Source organism: Somniosus microcephalus, chromosome 20 (genome assembly GCF_052327205.1).
Source record: "Somniosus microcephalus isolate GS21.2 chromosome 20, FLI_Smic_1.0, whole genome shotgun sequence".
Taxonomy (NCBI): domain Eukaryota; kingdom Metazoa; phylum Chordata; class Chondrichthyes; order Squaliformes; family Somniosidae; genus Somniosus; species Somniosus microcephalus.
This window is the reverse complement of record NC_141006.1, coordinates 55380974-55400714: the sequence shown is the minus strand read 5'-3', so window position 1 is coordinate 55400714 and position 19741 is coordinate 55380974. Positions and strand designations below refer to the sequence as shown.

Below are 19741 nucleotides of genomic sequence, written 5' to 3'. Positions count from 1 at the left end.
CCACCTATTTCCACCACTGTAACATCTCCCGACTCTGCCCTTGCCTCAGCTCATTTGCTGCTGAAACCCTCGTCCAAGTCTTTGTTACTTCTAGACTTGACTAATCCAACAAACTCCTGGCCGGCCTCCCATCTTTCACCCTCCATAAACTTCAGCTCATCCAAAACTCTGCTGCACGTATCCTAACTCACACCAAGTCCCATTCACCCATCAGCCCTGTGCTCGCTGACCTACATTGGCTCCTGGTTAAGCAACACCTTGATTTTAAAATTCTCCTCCTTGTTTTCAAATCCCGCCATGGCCCCGTCCCTTCCTATCTCAGTAGCCTCCGCCAGCCCCCACAACCCCCCAAGATCTCTGCGCTCCTCCAATTCTGGCCTCTTGAGCATCCCCGATTTCAACCGCTCCACCATCAGTGGCCGTGCCTTCAGCTGCCAAGACCCGAAGCTCTGGAATTCCCTCCCTAAACCTCTCCACCACTCTTTCCTCCTTTAAGATGCTCCTTAAAATCTACCTCTTTGACCAAGCTTTTGGTCATCTGCCCTAATATCTCCTTATGTGGCGCAGTGTCAAATTTTGTTTGATAATCGCTCTTGTGAAGGGCCTTGGGACGTTTTACTATGTTAACGGTGTTATATAAATACAAGTTGGTGTTGCTGGGACACATCCCATCCCATTTCCTGCACAGGTCCTGGAGTCACTCCAGATGTTTGGGGAGTGTGAGGCCTAGGTGGGCGAAGGCACGGCTGGCAATAATGGGGCAAAAAGTGGGAGGGAGATGCAGAAGAGGCCAGAGTTCGAGAGACAGAGAATTGGGAATGATTAGGGGGCAGTGGCTGGACTGTGGGCTTGGCTGTGCCTCAGTCAGGAGATGAAGTTTGAGTCCCTGTTGCACTGTTTGTATTAATGGGTTTGTTGGTATTTATTGTAACTATTTTTAGAATTTAAATAAAAATTGACACTGCTTGTCCAGAAGTACATGCGTGCCCGACAGGTTTGCAGGCAGCAGCGCAGTTTGTGTCTTGTATGCAAAAAAAAGGCAGTTTTTGTTTGTTGAAGGTGAACACAGCTCCATGGATACAGCTTGCAAACGGAACAATCTCCCCCGGTGCCGGGCTCCAGCTATTTATTTTGTAATTGCTTCTACAGCTCTATGGATGTTGATATTTGCATGGGTCTCCGCAGAGAGCAGATTACTTCCACTTGATTCAACAACAACAACATCGCCGTGAAATTCGGCACCTTAGTGCCAGTAGTTATGGGCATTTTTTTTTAAATGGCATCCGCCGACTTTTGGCGTGGCCCGTGCTGTTCGCCAGCTTTTTGAGGGCAATAGCGCAGACGGTACGTGCGTGTGCCGGCAGTATGCAGCGTAGGCAGCTCGTGACCTCAGTTAGCATGTAACGCTGACATGACGCACTACCTGCCATTTTCTATGTTGCCTCTCCATTCAACGCCCTCTCCTAAACACGCACAGCTGAATGTGCGTTCAGCTGCACGAGGGACCCACCACCAGTGCTACTTAAAGGGATTCATACAGCTTGCAGGTAAGTTGACTATAGGTCATAGGGAGAGGGGCGAGGCCATGGAGAGATTTGAACACAAGGATGAGAATTTTTAATTTGAGGCATTGTTGGACCATGAGCCAATGTAGGTCAGGGAGCACAGGGGTGATGGGTGAACGGGACTTGGTGCATGTTAGGATACGGGCAGCAGAGTTTTGGATGAGCTGAAGTTTACAGAGAGTGGAAAATGGGAGGCCGGCCAGGAGAGCGTTGGAATAGTCGAGTCTAGAGGTAACAAAGGCAAGGATAATGGTTTCAGCAGCAGATGGGCTGAGGCAGGGATGGAGAAAAGCAATATTACAGGGGTGGAAGTAGGCGGTCTTGGTGATGGAGAGGATATGAGGTTGGAACCACAGCTCACGGTAAAATAGGATGCTGAGGTTTCAAATGGTCTGGTCAGCCTCAGACAGTGGCCAAGGACAGGAATGGAATCAGTGTCTTGGGAACGGAGCTAGTGGTGGGGGCCAAAGATAATGGCTTCAGTCTTACCAATATTTAATTGGAGGAAATTCCTGCTCATACAATACTGGATGTTGGACAAGCAGCGTGACAAATCAAAGGCAGTGATGGAGTTGAGAGGTGATGGTGAGGTGGAGCTGGGTGTCGTCAGCGTACATGTGGAATCTGACATCTTGTTTTCAAATGGTGTCGCCAAGGGGCAGCATGTAGATGAGAAATAGGGGGGGACTAAGGATAGATTAATTGAGGGATTCCAGAGGTAACGGTGTGGGATCGGGAAGAGAAGACACTGAAGGAGATTCCCTGGCTACAACTGGATAGATAAGAATGGAACCAGGCGAGGGCAGTCCCACAAAGCTGGACAATGGAGGAGAGACATTGGAAGAGGATGGTGTGGTCAACCGCGTCAAAGGTTGCAGACAGGTTAAGAAGGATGAGGTGGGATTGTGTACCATGGTCACAGTCACATAGGATGTCAGTTGTAATTTTGATTAGGACCATTTCAGTGCTGTGACAGGAGTGGAAACCTGATTGGACAGGTTCGAATACGGACCTGTGGGAAGGATGGGCATGGATTTGGAAGGCAACAACATATTCAAGAGCTTGAGAGAAGAAAGGGAGTTTGCAGATGGGGTGGTAGTTTGCAAGGACAGAGGGGGCAAGAGTGTTTTTTTTTAGGAGGAGGTTGATGACGGCAGTTTTGAAGGGGAGGTGAAAGTACCAGAGGAGAGGGAACCATTAAAAGTTGTGTGGTCAGCAGTTTGGTGGGAATAGGGTCGAGGGAGCAGAAGGTGGGTCTCATAGACAAGTTGAGCTTGGAGAGGGAAAGGGGGTAACAGAAGAGAAACTAGAGAAAGATGTGAGTTCAGGGCTAGGGCAGGGGGGATCCATCTGCTGCCACGATGGTGAGTAAGGGATGTCAGAATGAATCATGGTGCAAATGGAGCAATGTAAGGTATCGGAAAATCATCTTCCTGCTGCCAACGTGAACAGAGGCTGGAATCACAGACCGCTCACACTGAATGTCAACGATTGGTGGCTGCGCTCCTGATCTAGTCCCTGTTGCCGACCATCTCCCAATAAACTGAAAACCATACCAGAACAGCAACAAAACATGTGGAATCCCACCCACTAAACCAGTGTTAATGGGAATGCATTAGAATAGCTGAGCCACGAGCAGTCAGTGCCTCATGGATTCTACTCCCAGGACCTGTCGCACTCCCAGGACCTGTCGCACTCCCAGGATCGAGCTCCTGAAGGGGCTGCTCATATTTCTTGCCTATTTCCTTAAGTATATAGAAGATAAAGCGGTAATATAATTGGAGTCTTTAAGATGATAAAGGATTTGATAGCGTAGATAGGGAGCAACTATTTTCTCTGGCGGGCTGTCCAGAACAACTGGGCATAATCTTACAATTAGAGCCAGGCCATTCAGGAAGCGCTTGTTCACACAAAGGGTGGTGGAAATCTGGAACACTCTTTCCCCAAAAAGCTGTTAAGGCTCGGAGTCCATTAAAAATGCCGAAACTGAGATCACTAGGTTTTTGTTAGGTCAGGGCATTAAGGGTTATGGAACGGGTAGATGGAGTTGAGATAAAGATCAGCCATGATCTAATTGATTGGTGGAACAGGCACGAGGGGCTGAATGGCCTCCTCCTGTTCCTATGTTCCTTCCTTGTAATATGACTATGGCTGAAACATTAGTTACACAGCTATTGGTTTTTGGAACCTTTACCCATTAGGAACACTCTAGCCCAGTAACAGGTGAGCCAAGTTGTTGGGTCAGGACGTTTCCACCATTAATGACTCCTGTCCCCATCCTTCTCGAGAGAAACAGGCTGAACTTTTCACTCAAAATGTAGCAGAGTTGTGGAATGGGGGAGGCCATTGAAAGGGGCAGCTAGAATGGGCTCCAGTTAATTACATATCCTCCTGGAGAGACCAGGGGTTCAGGAGTATGGTGAGCAAGTGGTTAAGATGGGGTTGGTCTCGGTGAGTTAGAGCTGGATTCAGGTTGCTGTAGGTGGCCATGCCCTGTTTGCATATTTACCTGTCTGTTTGTAGTTCACAGAAAATTTGCAAATGTTCCTTTATTAAACAAGAGTGGATTTTCTTTTGGCCGGTCATTGGACTCTGGATGTCGAGTGACTGTTAATACCAGAGCCTGAGTGAATGGTATCGACTGATTAACAATGCTGCTCATTGTGTTAATTGTTGTATCTGTCCATGCACCAGGACACTGTGGGACCGAAGGAGGAGACTCAGGCAGGCCTTGGACAGAGTTTGAGTTGCCCGGAGATTACATTACTGGCGGCTTGTTTCCAATTCACAGGGGTGCGCAAGATCAGCCAGATAGGCCTGAAACTCCCAAATGTATAAAGTAAGAAGTTCTATTATTCTATTCTTTTTAATTCATTCTTGGGATGTGTGCGTTGCTGGCAAGGCCGGCATGTATTGCCCATTGTTAATTGCCCTGCGAAGATGATGGTGATGGTGTGGCAATTTGGTACAACTGAGTGGTTTGATTTGTTAGTTAAGAATCAACCACGTTGGTTTGGGATTGGAGTCACATATAGCCAGACCGGGTAAGGATGGCAGGTTTCCTTCCCTACAGGACATTAGTGAACCCGTTGACTTTTTACGACAATCTGACAGCATTGTGGTCACTTTTACTGACACCAGTTTCTTTATTTCCAGATTTGTTTTAAACTGCCAGGGAACTCACGGCCTCTGGATTATTCGTCCAGTAACGTAACCATTACATTACCAGACCCTTCGTGTAAACTTGTTTGTTTTAGTAAACTGGTTGAGCATTACAAATAACCCCTCAAAAATCCGAGTATTTTCTAAATGGCAAGAAGTCAGGAACTGTGGATGATCAGAGAGATTTAGGGGTTCAAGTACAGAAATCACTAAAAGAAAAATTCAGTTAAAATACAATGGGGTGGATGTTATTTTACTGTTGTATAAAGCTCTGGTTAAACTCCATTTAGAGTACTGCGTTAAGTTCTGGGCACCGCACCTCTGGAAGAATATATTGGTCTTGGAGGGGGTGCAGCGCAGATTCACCAGAATAATACCGGGGCTAAAAGGGTTAAATTATGAGGACAGGTTGCATAGACTAGGTTTGTATTCCCTCGAGTATAGAAGATTAAGGGGTGACCTAATTGAGGTGTTTAAGATTAAAGGAGTTGATAGGGTAGATGGAGAGAAACTATTTCCTCTGGTGGGGGATGTCCAGAACAAGGGGGCAGAACCTTTAAATTAAAGCTAGACTGTTCAGGGGTGATATCAGGAAGCACTTCTTCACACAAAGGGTAGTGGAAATCTGGAACTCTCCCCCCAAAAAACTGTTGAGGCTGGGGGTTAATTGAAAATTTAAAAACTGAGATTGATAGATTTTTGTTGGGCAAGGGTATTCATAGAATAGAATCATAGAATAGTAAAGCACAGAAGGAGGCCATTCGGCCTATCGAGTCTGTGCCGGCTCTTTCAAAGAGCAATTCAGTTAGCCCCACTCTTTCCCCATATCACTGCAAATTTTTCTCCTTCAAGTTTAAACAATTCCCTTTTGAAGGCTGTTATTGAATCTTATGCCAATCACCTTGAATCTGTGTCCGCTGGTTATCGACCCTTCAGCCATTGGAAACAGTTTCTCTTTATTTACTCAGAGTTAAGGGCTATGGAACCAAGGCGGGTAGATGGAGTTAAGATACAGATCAGCCATGATCTAATTGAATGGCAGAACAACCTCAAGGGGCTGAATGGCCTGCTCCTGTTCCTATGTTCCTAAGTGTATGGGGTGAAGACTGGGCCAAATCCAGCCATGATGCTCTGCACAACCTAACACTCACACATGATGAATGGTCACTTGGTCAAGGTACTGGAGGATGGCATCTGTACACCAGTGAGAGTGAGCAGCTTCAGGGGAGGAGGAGAGAGAATAGGAGGACAAGAAATGAAAGATAAAGAAAAAAGAGTAGTGAGAGTGTTGATAAGATACACACAGCCAAATATCAGAGTGAGGGAGGCAGAAAAAATAACATTCTCGGCTGAGAAATTGTGTGCACGGGATTGCCTTTGTGAGCGACAATCTGTTTGATTGTGAACATGCAGAGGGTGTAATATATGAGCTGGGACACGTTCAGTTCAGCCCCACGAGCCTCTGTAACTGAGGGGGGACTTTGTGCTGGATATTAAGTTGCAGCATTTCTGTGGGGGCAGAATCATTGTGTTTCACGCCATCTGACAGGAAAGGGGCACCAAGTCTCCTGGTATAGGCACTGCTCCCCTGTAGACCTCCCGCAGTGCACTCCTTCCTGTACCCCCTGTGGCCCTCCCGCCCAGTGTACTCGTCCTGTACCCCCTGTAGATAGCAGTCCCCTGTATCACCTCACCCCCGACTGTAGGTACCAGTCCCCTGTATCACCCCCAACCACCACTGTAGGTACCAGTCCCCTGTATCCCTCCCCCCCCCCGACTGTAGGTACCAGTCCCCTGTATCCCTCCCCCCCGCGACTGTAGCTACCAGTCCCCTGTATCCCTCCCCCCCGACTGTAGCTACCAGTCCCCTGTATCCCTCCCCCCCGACTGTAGCTACCAGTCCCCTGTATCCCTCCCCCCGCGACTGTAGGTACCAGTCCCCTGTATCCCTCCCCCCCCCCGACTGTAGGTACCAGTCCCCTGTATCACCCCCCCGCCAATGTAGCTACCAGTCCCCTGTATCCCTCCCCTCCCCGACTGTAGGTACCAGTCCCCTGTATCCCTCCTCCCGCCAATGTAGGTGCTGATCTACTAAAATAACTGAGAGCATTTCAATCATGTTGAGTGTTCATGAGCGGCTATTGCATCTTCAGAGCTCCACTCAATAATCAGTCAAACACCATGCTCATCACTGGGGGTTGAAACCACACAGTGCAACATTAGTAATGAACACATGAACGCATTCATGTACAGAGCCTGCTGTTACTAATGCCCAACAGTGCAATTTTAACGGAATTGTTCGCTTCAGGGTGTTGGATTGCCCTTGAAATTGTTTACCATCAACATGATCAGAAGTCTCTCAGGTTGGCTCAGTGGGTAGCACTCTCACCTCTTAGTCAGAGGTCATGGGTTCAAGCCCCAATCCAGGGACTTGAGTACAAACTCCAGGCTGACATCCCAATACTGAGGGTGTGCTGCACTGTCAGAGGTGCTGTCTTTTGGATGAGACGTTAAACCGAGACCTCATCTGCCCTCCCGGGTGGACATAAAAGACCCCACGACACTATTGGAAGAAAAGCAAGAAATTCTCCAGGTGCCAACATGCATCCCTCAACTAACACCACTGAAACCGGTAAACTGCTGATTCATTTCCTTCCTGTGTGCAATTTGGCAGCTATGTTTGCCCAGATAAGAAGAACGGTTACACTTCAAAAAGCATAGCATTGCCTGTATTGTGGCGTACCGATCACAGAACGGACACAATCCGCTTTCCGGTCCGTAGACTATAAATCAGGCGTCATGCCTTTAAGAAGGATCACACCTTTAAGAAACTCGATCTGCAACATAGTTAAGCCCAGAGCGGGGGAGGAGCAGTCGAAGCTGTGCACTGATGAAAGAGAGTTGTACTTTGTGTAGTCTCTGACTCCATTTTGTGTTCAGCATGCAGCCTCAACAATTAAACCTTTTCTGTTGAACCTCTCCGAGTTCAGTATTTTTTGCTAGGAGTACGTAGACTCCTACATTGGTGACCCCGATGCTCAGGACGACTCCTAAGCGTAACCATGGCTGACACAAACGCAGTTTCTGTGAAGCTGCCGGAGTTCTGGGGGAACCTGGCCACCACCTGGTTCCTTCAAGCCGAATCGCAATTCCGATTCCGCGGCATCACCGCTGACGCAACGATGTACGACTACCTCCTCGCCTCCCTGGGCAGCTCCACAATCACGAAAGTTTGGACAACACTACAAAACCCTCCGGAGGAAGGCAAGTACGCACATCTCAAGGCCGCGCTCATTAAAAAATTCACAACCTCCCAATTCGTGCGCAACTGCCACCTCCTCGACCTCCCGGGCCTCGGTGACTCCACGCTGTCAGACTTGCTCTCACACATGCTTGCTCTGACCGACAAGAAACCGCCCGGCTCCCTCTTCCGCACGCTCTTTATCCGCCAACTACCTCCCAGCATCCGCCCGGCGATCGTGGCGTCCAGCCTCACGGACCTCGAGGCCCTGGCCAACGAAGCCGATAAGCTCCTGTCCACCAGCTCCAACCACGCTGTCACCCCCGACCTGGCCTCCGCAGCGTCGGCGCACGCTCCACCCTCTATCGCGCGGCCACACAGCTCGACCACGAGGCCCCCCAGGCCCCCACGTCCCCCAAGCCTTCTGACCCAGGGCTACTGCTACTTCCATACCCGGTTCGGCGCACGGGCACGCCGCTGCAGCCATCCCTGCACGTTTCCAACCGCCCCCCACACCGGCCTACACGATGGCCGTGGGGCAAGCAGGTGCGCTGCTGTACGTTACGGACAACGCCTCCGGACGCCGTTTCCTATGCGACACGGGCGCGCAGCGCAGCATCATCCCCGCGTCCGCCTTCGAGATCCAGCGAGGCGGCCGCCACCAACGGCACCGACATCCGGACGTACGGCACCCGCACCGTCACCATCGACCTCGCAGGCCACCGCCACCACTGGGAGTTTATCACCGCCAAGGTGCTCTGCCCACTCCTCGGTGCGGATTTCCTGTGCGCCCACGGCCTGTTGGTCGACATGTCTCGGCGCCGCCTCGTGGACATGAACACCATGTCACCTGTCCCAGGCACCATGGCCCCCCCCAACCCACCGAAATGGCGTGGCAGTGCCGCGCCCGCTCAACGGACGACTACTCAGCACTTCTGGCTGGGTTCCCAGCCCTCACCAACCCGACCTTCTCCGCGAAGGTTGCTAAGCACGGGGTAGAACACTTCATCCCCCCCACAGGCCCACCGGTGTATGCCCACGCCCGCAGGCTGGACCCGGCCAAGCTGGAGATCGCGCGGCCGAGTTCGCCACAATGGAACAGCTCGGCATCATCCGCCGCTCCAACAGCCCCTGGGCCTCCCCACTCCACATCGTCACCAAACCCGACGGGGGATGGCGCCCTGCGGGGACTACCGGCGCCTAAACAACGCCATCACGCCGGATCAGTACCCCATACCGCACATTCAAGACTTCTCGGCTAGACTGGCCGGCCGCTCAGTCTTCTCCAAAGTCGACCTGGTGCACGGTTACCATCAGGTGCCAGTCCACCCCACGGACGTTCCCAAGACGGCCATAATCACCCTTTTTGGACTATTCGAGTTCCTCCGAATGCCCTTCGGCCTCAAAAACGCGGCCCAGGCCTTCCAGCGGCTCATGGACTCGGTCCTCCGGGACCTGAAGTTCCTCTTTGTCTACATGGACGACATCCTGGTAGCTAGTTCCTCCAAGCAGGAACACATCGAGCACCTCCGCACCCTGTTCCAGCGGCTCAGTGAGCACGGGCTCATCATCAGCCCAGCCAAGTGCCAGTTCGGCCTCAGCAGGATCGAATTCCTCGGCCACCACATCACGCAGGACGGAGCCATTCCCCTGCCCGCCAAGGTGCAAGCCGTCCAGCAGTTCCCCCGGCCTACCACCATCAAAGGCCTCTAGGAGTTCTTGGGGATGATCAACTTTTACAACCGCTTCATTCCCGGAACGGCCTCCCTCATGCGGCCCCTATACGAAGCCCTCCGGGGTAAGAAAGACAGAATGGCGATCGAGTGGTCGGCGGACATGTTGACCGCTTTCGACTCGACCAAAAAGGCGCTCGCCGACGCCACCATGCTCGCTCACCCACAGCCCAACGCCAGGGTGGCCCTCACCACGGACGCCTCCGACCACGCGGTCGGCGCCATGTACGAAAATTGGGTCGACGGGGCCTGGCAACCGCTGGCCTTTTTCAGCCGCCAACTGCGCCCCCCCGGAGGCCAAATACAGCGCCTTTGACCACGAGCTCCTCGCACTGTACCTGGCAGTCCGCCATTTTAGATTTCTTCTGGAGGGCCGCCCCTTCACCGCGTTTGTCGACCACAAACCCCTGACATTCGCGATGGCGAAATCTGCGGACCCGTGGTCAGCCAGGCAACAACGCCAGTTCGCCGCGGTGTCCGAATTCACCATGGACATCCGGCACGTCTCTGGTCGAGACAACGTGGTGGCCGACTGCCTATCACGCCCCGCCGTCCACGGCGCCCACCTGGCAGTGGACTATGCTCAACTGGCAGCGGAGCAACGCACCGACCCCGATCTGCTCTCCGCGCCCACAACCCTCCCAGGGCTGCGACTGACCGACGTCGCCTGCGGCCCGTCCGCCGTCACAGTTAAATGCGACACCTCCTTGGCGCAACCCCGCCCTGTAGTCCCGGCGTCCTGGCGAAAACGGGTGTTCAACATTGTCCATGGCCTCTCACACCCCGGCACCCGTGCATTCATTAGACTGGTGGCCAACCGATTTGTCTGGCGCGGCCTGCGCAAAGATGTGCGCGTCTGGGCCAGATCCTGCATAGCTTGCCAGCGTGCCAAAATCCACCAACACGTCAAAGCCCCACTCGAGGAGTTCACCGTGCCAGAAAGAAGGTTCGACCACGTCCACATCGACCTCGTCGGCCCCCTGCCGCCATCACAAGGTCACACGCACCTGCTGACAATCGTGGACCGTACCACCCGCTGGCCCGAGGCCATTCCACTGACATCCACCACCACCGCCGACATCGCGAGGGCGTTCATCGGTACCTGGGTTGCTCGGTTCGGCGTCCCCTCCGACATGACGTCGGATAGAGGCCCGCAGTTCACCTCTGATCTGTGGGCCGCCATCGCCCGAAACCTCGGGGTGGCCGTTCACCGCACCACGGCTTACCACCCCCAAGCCAACGGACTGTGCGAGCAATTCCACAGGTCCATGAAGGCGTCCCTCCGCGCCAGCCTCGAGGACGAGGCTTGGATCGACCGCCTCCCGTGGGTGCTACTCGGCCTACGCTCCGCGGTCAAGGAAGACCTGCAAGCCTCGGCGGCGGAACTCGTGTACGGCCAGCCGCTGCGCGTACCCGGAGAGTTCCTGCCCACCGCCACGACCCCCTGGTCGGCTGACCAACAACGGCCACGCTTTCGCCAACCGAGCACAACAGTTCGCTCCGGTACCCACCGGCCGGCATGGCGAACCAGCAACCCGCGTACCACCTAGTCTGCACATGACCAAATTTGTTTTCGTGTGCCATGATGCCCACCGAGGACCTCTACGGCCCCCATACGACGGACCCTACAAGGTACTCCAGACGGGGAACAAGCTCTTCCTCCTCGAAGTGGGCGGCAGAACTGACAAGGTGTCGGTCGACCGGCTCAAGTTGGCGCACCTAGAGCCCGACGAACCCGTTCAAGTGGGCCAAGCCCCACCGCGGGGCAGACCACCTAAGAGCCCGACGCGTCCGACCGCCCCGCTCCCGACACCAACCGCCAAGAGCCGTTCCGGCCGTGCCATCAAGCCGCCACGCCGGTTCGTACACTCCCTACTAGAGGATTCTGGGGGGAGCTGTGTGGCGTACCGATCACAGAATGGACACAATCCGCTTTCCGGTCTGTAGACTATAAATCAGGCGTCATGCCTTTAAGAAGGATCACACCTTTAAGAAACTCGATCTGCAACATAGTTAAGCCCAGAGTGGGGGAGGAGCAGTCGAAGCTGTGCACTGATGAAAGAGAGTTGTACTTTGTGTAGTCTCTGACTCCATTTTGTGTTCAGCATGCAGCCTCAACAATTAAACCTTTTCTGTTGAACCTCTCCGAGTTCAGTATTTTTTGCTAGGAGTACGTAGACTCCTACAGTATAGTGTTTTGGGATAACCCAAAGATGTGATAAGCGTTGTAAAAATTCTTTCTTCCTTTTCTCATTCTCTCCATTAGCCTTTTAGTGGCCGGCTATCGTCTTTTTCAAGCGATGAGATTTGCTGTGGAGGAGATAAACAACTCGACCGAGCTCCTACCGAATGTCACTCTGGGATATCGTATCTTTGACAACTGCGTCCCCTCCATCAACATCCAGGCAGTGCTCAACTTTGTGCTGGGCAACTCACAATGGGGAGCCAAGCCGTGCCATGGCCTCCGCGGCTGCCGGCCGGGGGCCTCAGCCGTACTCGGTCCGTGGAGGTCTGATGATGCGGCAGCCATTGCAGGCATTCTTCATTTGTTCCATATTCCGCAGGTAGGTTCCCAACAACTGAACTCCCTTCGATTACGTGGGATTCCGGAATTCTTACCTGTGTTTTAGGATCACATTCCATCCAAGTTTCCTTGAAAGCCAGTGCCCTTGACCATAAACATTACTGAAATGTATTGGAGAGCGTTGAAAGATTGTGGTTCTCTGATAGTCATTTAAGACATGACTTGGCACAGGAACATTGATGCAGTAATCCATCGAAGACTAATGGGATGAGATTGGGCTCAGTGGTGCCCATTTTTTGAGCGCTACAAGGACCCTTAAGTATCCAAAATGGCGCCCGCGAAGTGCACCATGCACCATATTGGTAAAGGGGTTAGCGTGCGCGCACCCGACACCCACCGGAGAGCAGGCAGATCATGACATCAATCAGCATGCAATGCTGATTTGACGCCAGCAATGCCATTTTGGAGCACCACGCTCCAGTCTACGCCCTCTCTTAAGCTCACACAGCTGAACACGACGTTAAACAGCATGAAGGACCCCCCACCAGTGCTATTTAAAGGGATCCTCAACTACTTACAGGTTAGTTGCTGCTTTATTTCTTCTGGCTGTTGCTGCAATTCTACATGTTTTGGGTGCTTTCTGTCATTGTTTTAAGTTTCAAATTTCTACAGGGAGTGGTGTGGTAGGTGCTGAAGTACCTTTTTGCTGACTTCAAGGCTTCTGCACAGAGCAGATGCTGCCAGGCATGGGCGCACTAGTAGACCTTCCTCTTGGAATTGAGCATGACTGGGAGAATGAAGAGAGGCCACGCAGAGCAGGACAAGCTGCTGGAAGAGGGAGGAGGAGGAGGGGGAGAAGGGCTCTCAGCAGGAGGCCATATCCACTCGGGGAGTTCAGGGAGCAATTCTCCTACCTGAACTTCTGCGACGACCGATGTTTAAGATGTCTGTGCTTCACTAAGGAGGTCGTCACTGAAACCTGCCAACTGCTGCAACCACACTTCCAACCTCAGAGCAGGGCAAGGACCGCATTGCCAGTGGCTATGAAGGTGACCGTGGCGATGAACTTTTATGCGTCTGGCTCCTTCCAGGCTGCTGCTGGAGATATTAGCAGCATCTCATAGCTTGCAGTGCACTGCTATATAAGGGACGTCGCTGAGGCTCAAACATTGCAGAAGTTCAGGTAGGAGAATTGCTTCCTGAACTCTCTGAGTAGATATGGCCTCCTGCTGAGAGCCCTGGCAAGAAGGAATGAAATGAAGTTATCTCTCTTTGCATAGAGAGCCTCAGCAACGTCGCTTATATAGCAGTGCACTGCAAACTATGAGATGTTGCTAATATCTCCAGCAGCAGAGCGAGCATGAGGGTTTGCAAGGATTGCAGGCTATTGTCTGCACGCACATTGCTTTGCATGTGCTTCATGCCAACTCTGCCATGTGCCTGAACCAAAAGGGATTCCACTTCCTCAATGTGCAGTTGGTGTGTGACCACAGGCAGTGCCTCATGCAGGTCAATACCCGATATCCTGGCAGCAGTCACAATGTATTCATTCCACAGCAGTATTTCAACCACCATGGCAAACCAAGGGTGGCTATTGGGCGACAAGGGCTATCCGCTGACAACAAGGCTCATGATTCCGGTCCACAACCCACGCACACATGCGCAGCAGACATACAGCGAAAGCCATGCTGCCACATGAAATCCTGCAGAGCAGACCATTGGCATCCTGAAGCAACAATTCCGCTGCCTGAACCTCTCTGGAGGAGCCCTGCAGTACTCAGCTGAGCGGGTCTCAGATTTGTCGTGGTCTACTGCCTGGTGCATAACCTTTCCATCATGAGGGAACAGCCCTTGCCACCATCTATCAGGCGAGAAGCTGAGGAGCAGGAGCACAAGGAGTATGAGGAGGAAGAGGAGGAGGAGGAAGATGAGGAAGAGGAAGGGAGGCTGCAACCTAGACAGCCCCTTTCTGCCCTGGCTGTATGTGAACAACTAAATCAAGAGCGATACCAGTAACCTCAACCCCAATTCCCCATCCCCCAACAGTCCCAGACTCCTTACCTTCCGCCCGTCACTGACCATCGCATCGTTCTCTTGTCCACAATGCAAAAATAAAAGCCAACGCAAAGTACACATTCCAATCAAAATGTATTAATTAAACCTTGCCATATTGCATACAAAAATAAACGAATCATCCCTTAAGTGCTTGTCTTCCTCGTGCCTTTGCCTGACCTAGTATTCCTACGAGGTGCTACCCCAATAGCTGCAGCATGGGTGGTGGATGGCTGCTGACTTTCAGTGGAGAAGACTGCAGATGGCCCTGGAGGACGACCTTGAGCAGCACCATCTCAGTCTGGGCGGCAGCAGTCTGGGCTGGCTGGCTGACAGGCAACAACAAGGGTACTTGCGGAGTGGCAGGGATGGGACAACGAATACTGTCATCCTGAGAGAGGACAGCGGGTTCATGCTTCATGGAGCCACTGCACTTTTGCGGGGCAGCAGCTCAACAATCCTAGCAATCAGATGGAGAACAGATTGCTGGGCTGCTGTGACATCCTGGAAGCCCCGTTAAACACTCGTATCCAGAGACACGATGGCAGCAGTCTGAGCTTTTACTGCAGCACTCAGACTTTTGGTGGAAGCTGCTTGTGCAGCAATGGAAGTTGAAACATTGGCCATCAGACGCTGCATCATGGTTGGTTCCACAAGTGTGTTGATGGAGTTGGCCACCAGTTCCATGCTAGAAAGGATGGGCTCCAAGCTCTGTGTAAAGCCCTGTGCCAAGTTGGTGTCTGACTCCTCCATGCTCCTTGACATTGAACACAGGCTTTCTGGCAGGCTTCCCAAAGCACCAGGCATTTCGATGTGTACACCCTGACATGAATCAGTCATTCATGAAAGAAAGACTTAGGAAATAATACTGAGTGGCCTGCGGGTGGCGCTGTCCAGGGAGAGTATAAATACTCGAGCATGGGCCCAGCTTGCGCAGGACATTCTTAACAGGAACTAGCGAAGAACACAACTAGACCTCCATGTTGTAAAACAGTTGATTAAAGCTTTGTTTAACGCTTAGACCAAGTGCCTAGTAGTTTTCTTACGTCACACCCATCAGCCTTTTTATGTCGCCTAGCCCATTGAAGTCCTCGTCTGAGTCCTCTACAGCAGAACTAGTGTGTGACCTCGCCCTCCGGCAAGCTGGCACGTGCTCTCTCCTTTCCCCCTGCCCTGGCTGTAGCCCACTTGTGCCCGATGTCTCACCACGTCCAGATCCCGCCTCTATGGCATCCTCTAAATTACGCGCAGTGTCAGTATCTGAGCTGGTGGCTGCGAGTGTGAAATCGAGTGATGGTGTGTCTTCATCTTCACTGCCTTCCTGCTCTTCCACCACTGCCTGGGCAGGTTACAGTTCTTGGGTATCTGAAATGAAAAAGGGACAAGGGTTGGGTTGTGGTGAGGGGAGAGGAGAAAGTAAGAAGTGCATGCTTACACCATCTGCAGCTTGTACGTCAGAAGAGAGTTAGGGATGAGGGAGAAGGTGGGATGTGAGAAGGAGGATTAGATATGAGGATACTGTCACCTTCAATGGCTTCAGCCCTGGCCTCAGCAACGGCCCTTCCCATACTGACCAGCACCTTCTCCTCCATGGGGGTTAGAACATGCAGGCGCGCCAGTTAGTTCCTGCTGCCTCCACTTGTGTGCCACCTTCTCCTGTAAGAGAGAGGGAAGTGTGTCAGTGGATGTCATGCAATCTGTTTGGGTGATGTGGCTGTCATGTCTGAATAACTGGTAAGTGTGTGCAAGCTGCGAGATGTGGGTGTGAAGCTTGCCACAGTGCTAAATGTGTGAGGGTAAGTTGAACCAAATGAATGTTAGGTATGAGTCCTGATTGATAGAGATTGTTTGTAGGTGAGTGATGAGGGTGTGGCGAATTGAGCAATGGCTCGGGCTAGTGGTGCAGTAGGTAGGATATGGCATTTGAAGATGCATTCACTGACCTTGACCACTTGTGTGAGGTCATTAAACTTCCTGCAGCACTGGATCCACAGTCGTCGCACTGACAGCTTCAGCTATCTCCTCCCACATCCTTCTGCTGTTCTGCCTTGACGGCCTCCTGCCCCCCTGTAGGTAGAGGACCTGACGATGTCTTTGAATCCCCAGGACCAAGGCCTCCAGGGCTGCATCAGAAAATCTCCTCGCCCTCTCTCTTCGCTGTTGAGCCGTGGCTTTCTCCACTCTGACAATGAGGTGCTTCTGCAACAAAGCAGCTCCCCTTTAAGTAGGCCAGTAGACTTACCTCCTGTTCAGTGCTAAGCCAATCAGCAGCGTGTTTAGTGCTGAGAACAGAGCTGCAATCTTTATAATGAGCAGGCAGCACAAATTTTGAATGAAAGTGGGCACATCACACTTTACAATGCCCATGCCCGTTTTCATTCAATTTCTAGACCATAGAGTTAACAAAAGCAAGGAAGTTATGCTATGTTGAGATACCGCGGCAAACGTGGGAGTCGAGACCAGAGCTAGTAAATCAGAACAGCTTTTTATTTCAGCCTCATGGCAAAACAGGAACTGGAAGAGCCCGCGCCTGACTTAAATACTCCCCAGACAGGAAGTGCTCCCGGCAGCCTGTCCCTGTGGGAAACAAGTTGCTGGAGGAAAGGGCCCCCGGTTGGGGGCGTCTGCTTAAACTGTCCGTACCGCCGTGAGCAGATTGTGTCCAGTGGTGGCGTGTCGCCACAGCTAAATCTTTATAAAACTGTGGTTAGGCCCCAGCTGGAGTATTGTGTCCACTTCTGGGCACCACACTTTAGGAAGGATGTGCAGAGGGGATTTACTAGAATGGTGCCAGGGATGAAATACTTCAGTTACGTGGATAGACTTTAGAAACTGGGGTTGTTCTCCTGAGAGCAGAGAAGGTTAAGAGGAGATTTGATAGAGGTGTTCAAAATCATGAAAGGTTCTGATAGAGTGAATAAGGAGAAACTGTTTCCACTGGCAGAAGGGTCGGTGACCAGAGGACACAGAACCAGAGGCGAGACGAGGAAACATTTTTTATGCAGTGAGTTGGAATACACTGCCTGAAACGGCGGTGGAAGCAGATTCAATAATAACTTTTAAAAGGGAATTGGATAAATACTTGAAAAGAAAAAAATTGCAGGGCTATGAGGAAAGAGCAGGGGAGCGGCACAGGCACAAAGAGCCAAAAGGCCTCCTTCTGTGCTGTATCATTCTATGATTCATGGACATATGAAGCTAAATTAATGCTGAATGATGGTAAGATCTATAATGAGTTAGTGGTGGAATCATTGGCCACTGAAAAATATTGGCTATAAAATGCTCTGTTGAATCTGTGATTCTGAGCTCGTTTCCAAACTTCAAAAGGTTTAAGTCGCCAATGTTTTCCATTCCAGATCAGCTATGGGGCCTCCAGTGAGCAGCTGAGTGACAAAGTGCACTTCCCATCATTTTTCCGGACCATTCCAAGTGATAACAATCAAGCAGAGGCGATGGTTTTGTTGGTCCAGAGGTTTGGCTGGAACTGGATCTCTGTTATTGCGAGCGCCGATCAATATGGACAAAGTGGAAAGCGCAGGGTGGTCGAGTTGGCTTCTGAGAGGGGGATCTGCGTGGTGTACCAGGGCATAATCCAATCTCCAGGAACTGCATCACAGCAAGAAGTCATCGAAATGATCAACCACATCAGCCACAGCGGAGTCAACGTGACAATCGTGTTTTCTAGTTTCGTCTATGCTAGAACATTCTTTCAAGCAGCGATCAATGAGAATGTCACGGGTAAAACCTGGATTATAAGCGAGGCAATTTCTGAGGAAGAAATCACTTCAGAAATACCGAATGTTAGAAAGATTGGCACTTTCCTGGGCATCGCGGTCAAATGGGGACAAATGCCCGGTTTCGGAGACTTTGTAGCAAAAGCAGTTGCTGCCCAGAACTCGGCGATCGATCGGGATCATTTAACCTCAGCGAAGAACGCAACAAACAGCAAGATCAACACCCAGGAGAACTGCGCTCAGATCTGCACCACGTGTCGACACTTCACTTCTGCCAGTGTTCAGACTATACTGGGACCTTCAGTCTGGAGTTTATCCTTTAACGTGTATACTGCCGTGTACGCTGTGGCTCACACTCTACATCAGCGCCTCAAGTGTGACTCGGGATCCTGTGACAAGTCTACAACATTATCATCATCTCAGGTCAGCACTGCACCATGTTACCTCACTGAGACTAATGTTGATCAAATATTCCCAACCCTCATTCTCTCTCTCGCTGCTCCCTGGAAGTACAGATTCTGGCTGGGATTTTGGTTCTGAGGAATGGTTAACTTTCATGGTTGTTAAAAACTCATTGTAGGGATGTGGGCACCGCTGGAAAGGCCGGCATTTATTGCCCATCCCGAGTTGTCCTTGAGAGGTGATGGTGGGGCACCTTCTTGAACCGCTGCAGTCCATGTGGTGAAGTTGCTCCCACAGTGCCGTTAGGCACAGAATGGTTTGATACAACTGATTGTCTTGCTGGGTCACTTCAGAGGGCAGTTAAGATTCAATCACATTGCTGTGAGACTGGAGTCACATATAGGCCCAGACCGGGTAAAGTCAGAAGGTTTCCTTCCCTAAAGGACATTCATGAACCAGTTCTTTTTAATTGAGGACAATCCAACAGTTTGGTCACTTTAACTGATACCAGAGTTTTAGTTCCAGATTTTTAAAACTGAATTCAAATTCTCAAACTGCCGTAGTGAGATTTGAAGTCATGTTCTCTGGATTATTAGTCCAGTAAGATAACCACGACAGTACTGCACCCTAGACTGTGAGCCTGGACACTGAGTGTCAGTAGGATGTATGTTGATGGAGGCCATTGTAGCAGGGCCTCACCTGACAGTCACACACTTTCCAGCAGGGGGCACTGGTCAGTAATCGGGAGCGTGAGGCTGCTGACTCCCCCCAGCACAGGGCAATCCCTCACTGCTGCCCCAGCTCAGACTGGTAACTCACACCAGGCACTGAGGCCAGGACTTTGCCAGGAGAAAAACGGTTTTCAAACTTGAGTCACCCATTGTGTAAGGTATTTGGGCCATAGACACACAAGCCCTTAGACATGCACTGACAGATACAGACACATGAGCACATGTGTGTGCATGGATACACATGCTCTCACATACACAGACACACAAGGACATGTGTGTGCATACATGTATTTTTTCCCTTATTGGCACTGGGTTTTTTGTCTGTTTTGTTGCCTTTCCGAGGAGATTACACGGCTGCAAGGGGAAGGGGCGGAGGGGGGAATGAAGAAGTGTCTGGACATGATTCACCGACTACCATGAGTGTGGGGCATGCTTGATGGAACAGCTGGTCTTTACCTGCCCATTAATTTTGCACGTTCGTATGTACATACTCTCACATACACACGCACCCACATGTACATGACCACACACGCACATGTGTGGACACACACAAACACACAAACGCACACACACACACACACACACAAACGCACACAC

At 51.4% G+C, this 19741-nt stretch overlaps 1 protein-coding gene across 1 annotated transcript; it reads left to right on the top strand.

The window, feature by feature from the left end:
* Positions 1 to 1194: 1194 nt before the first annotated feature.
* On the top strand, positions 1195 to 18551 carry LOC147103287 (taste receptor type 1 member 1-like). Its single transcript, XM_085963184.1, has 4 exons — positions 1195 to 1547; positions 4260 to 4404; positions 11968 to 12265; positions 17634 to 18551. Exons 1-4 carry the CDS (start codon positions 1412 to 1414, stop codon positions 18549 to 18551), a joined length of 1497 nt encoding a protein of 498 aa, XP_085819310.1. The 5' UTR covers positions 1195 to 1411.
* Positions 18552 to 19741: the final 1190 nt, after the last annotated feature.

Excerpts from the sequence above, each read along its gene's own strand:
- LOC147103287 (XM_085963184.1), top strand. The coding sequence starts at position 1,412 with ATGACGCACTACCTGCCATTTTCTATGTTGCCTCTCCATTCAACGCCC. Across the intron at positions 1,548-4,259 it reads GGGATTCATACAGCTTGCAG|GACACTGTGGGACCGAAGGA; the intron begins GTAAGTTGACTA and ends TCCATGCACCAG. Across the intron at positions 12,266-17,633 it reads ATTTGTTCCATATTCCGCAG|ATCAGCTATGGGGCCTCCAG; the intron begins GTAGGTTCCCAA and ends TTTCCATTCCAG.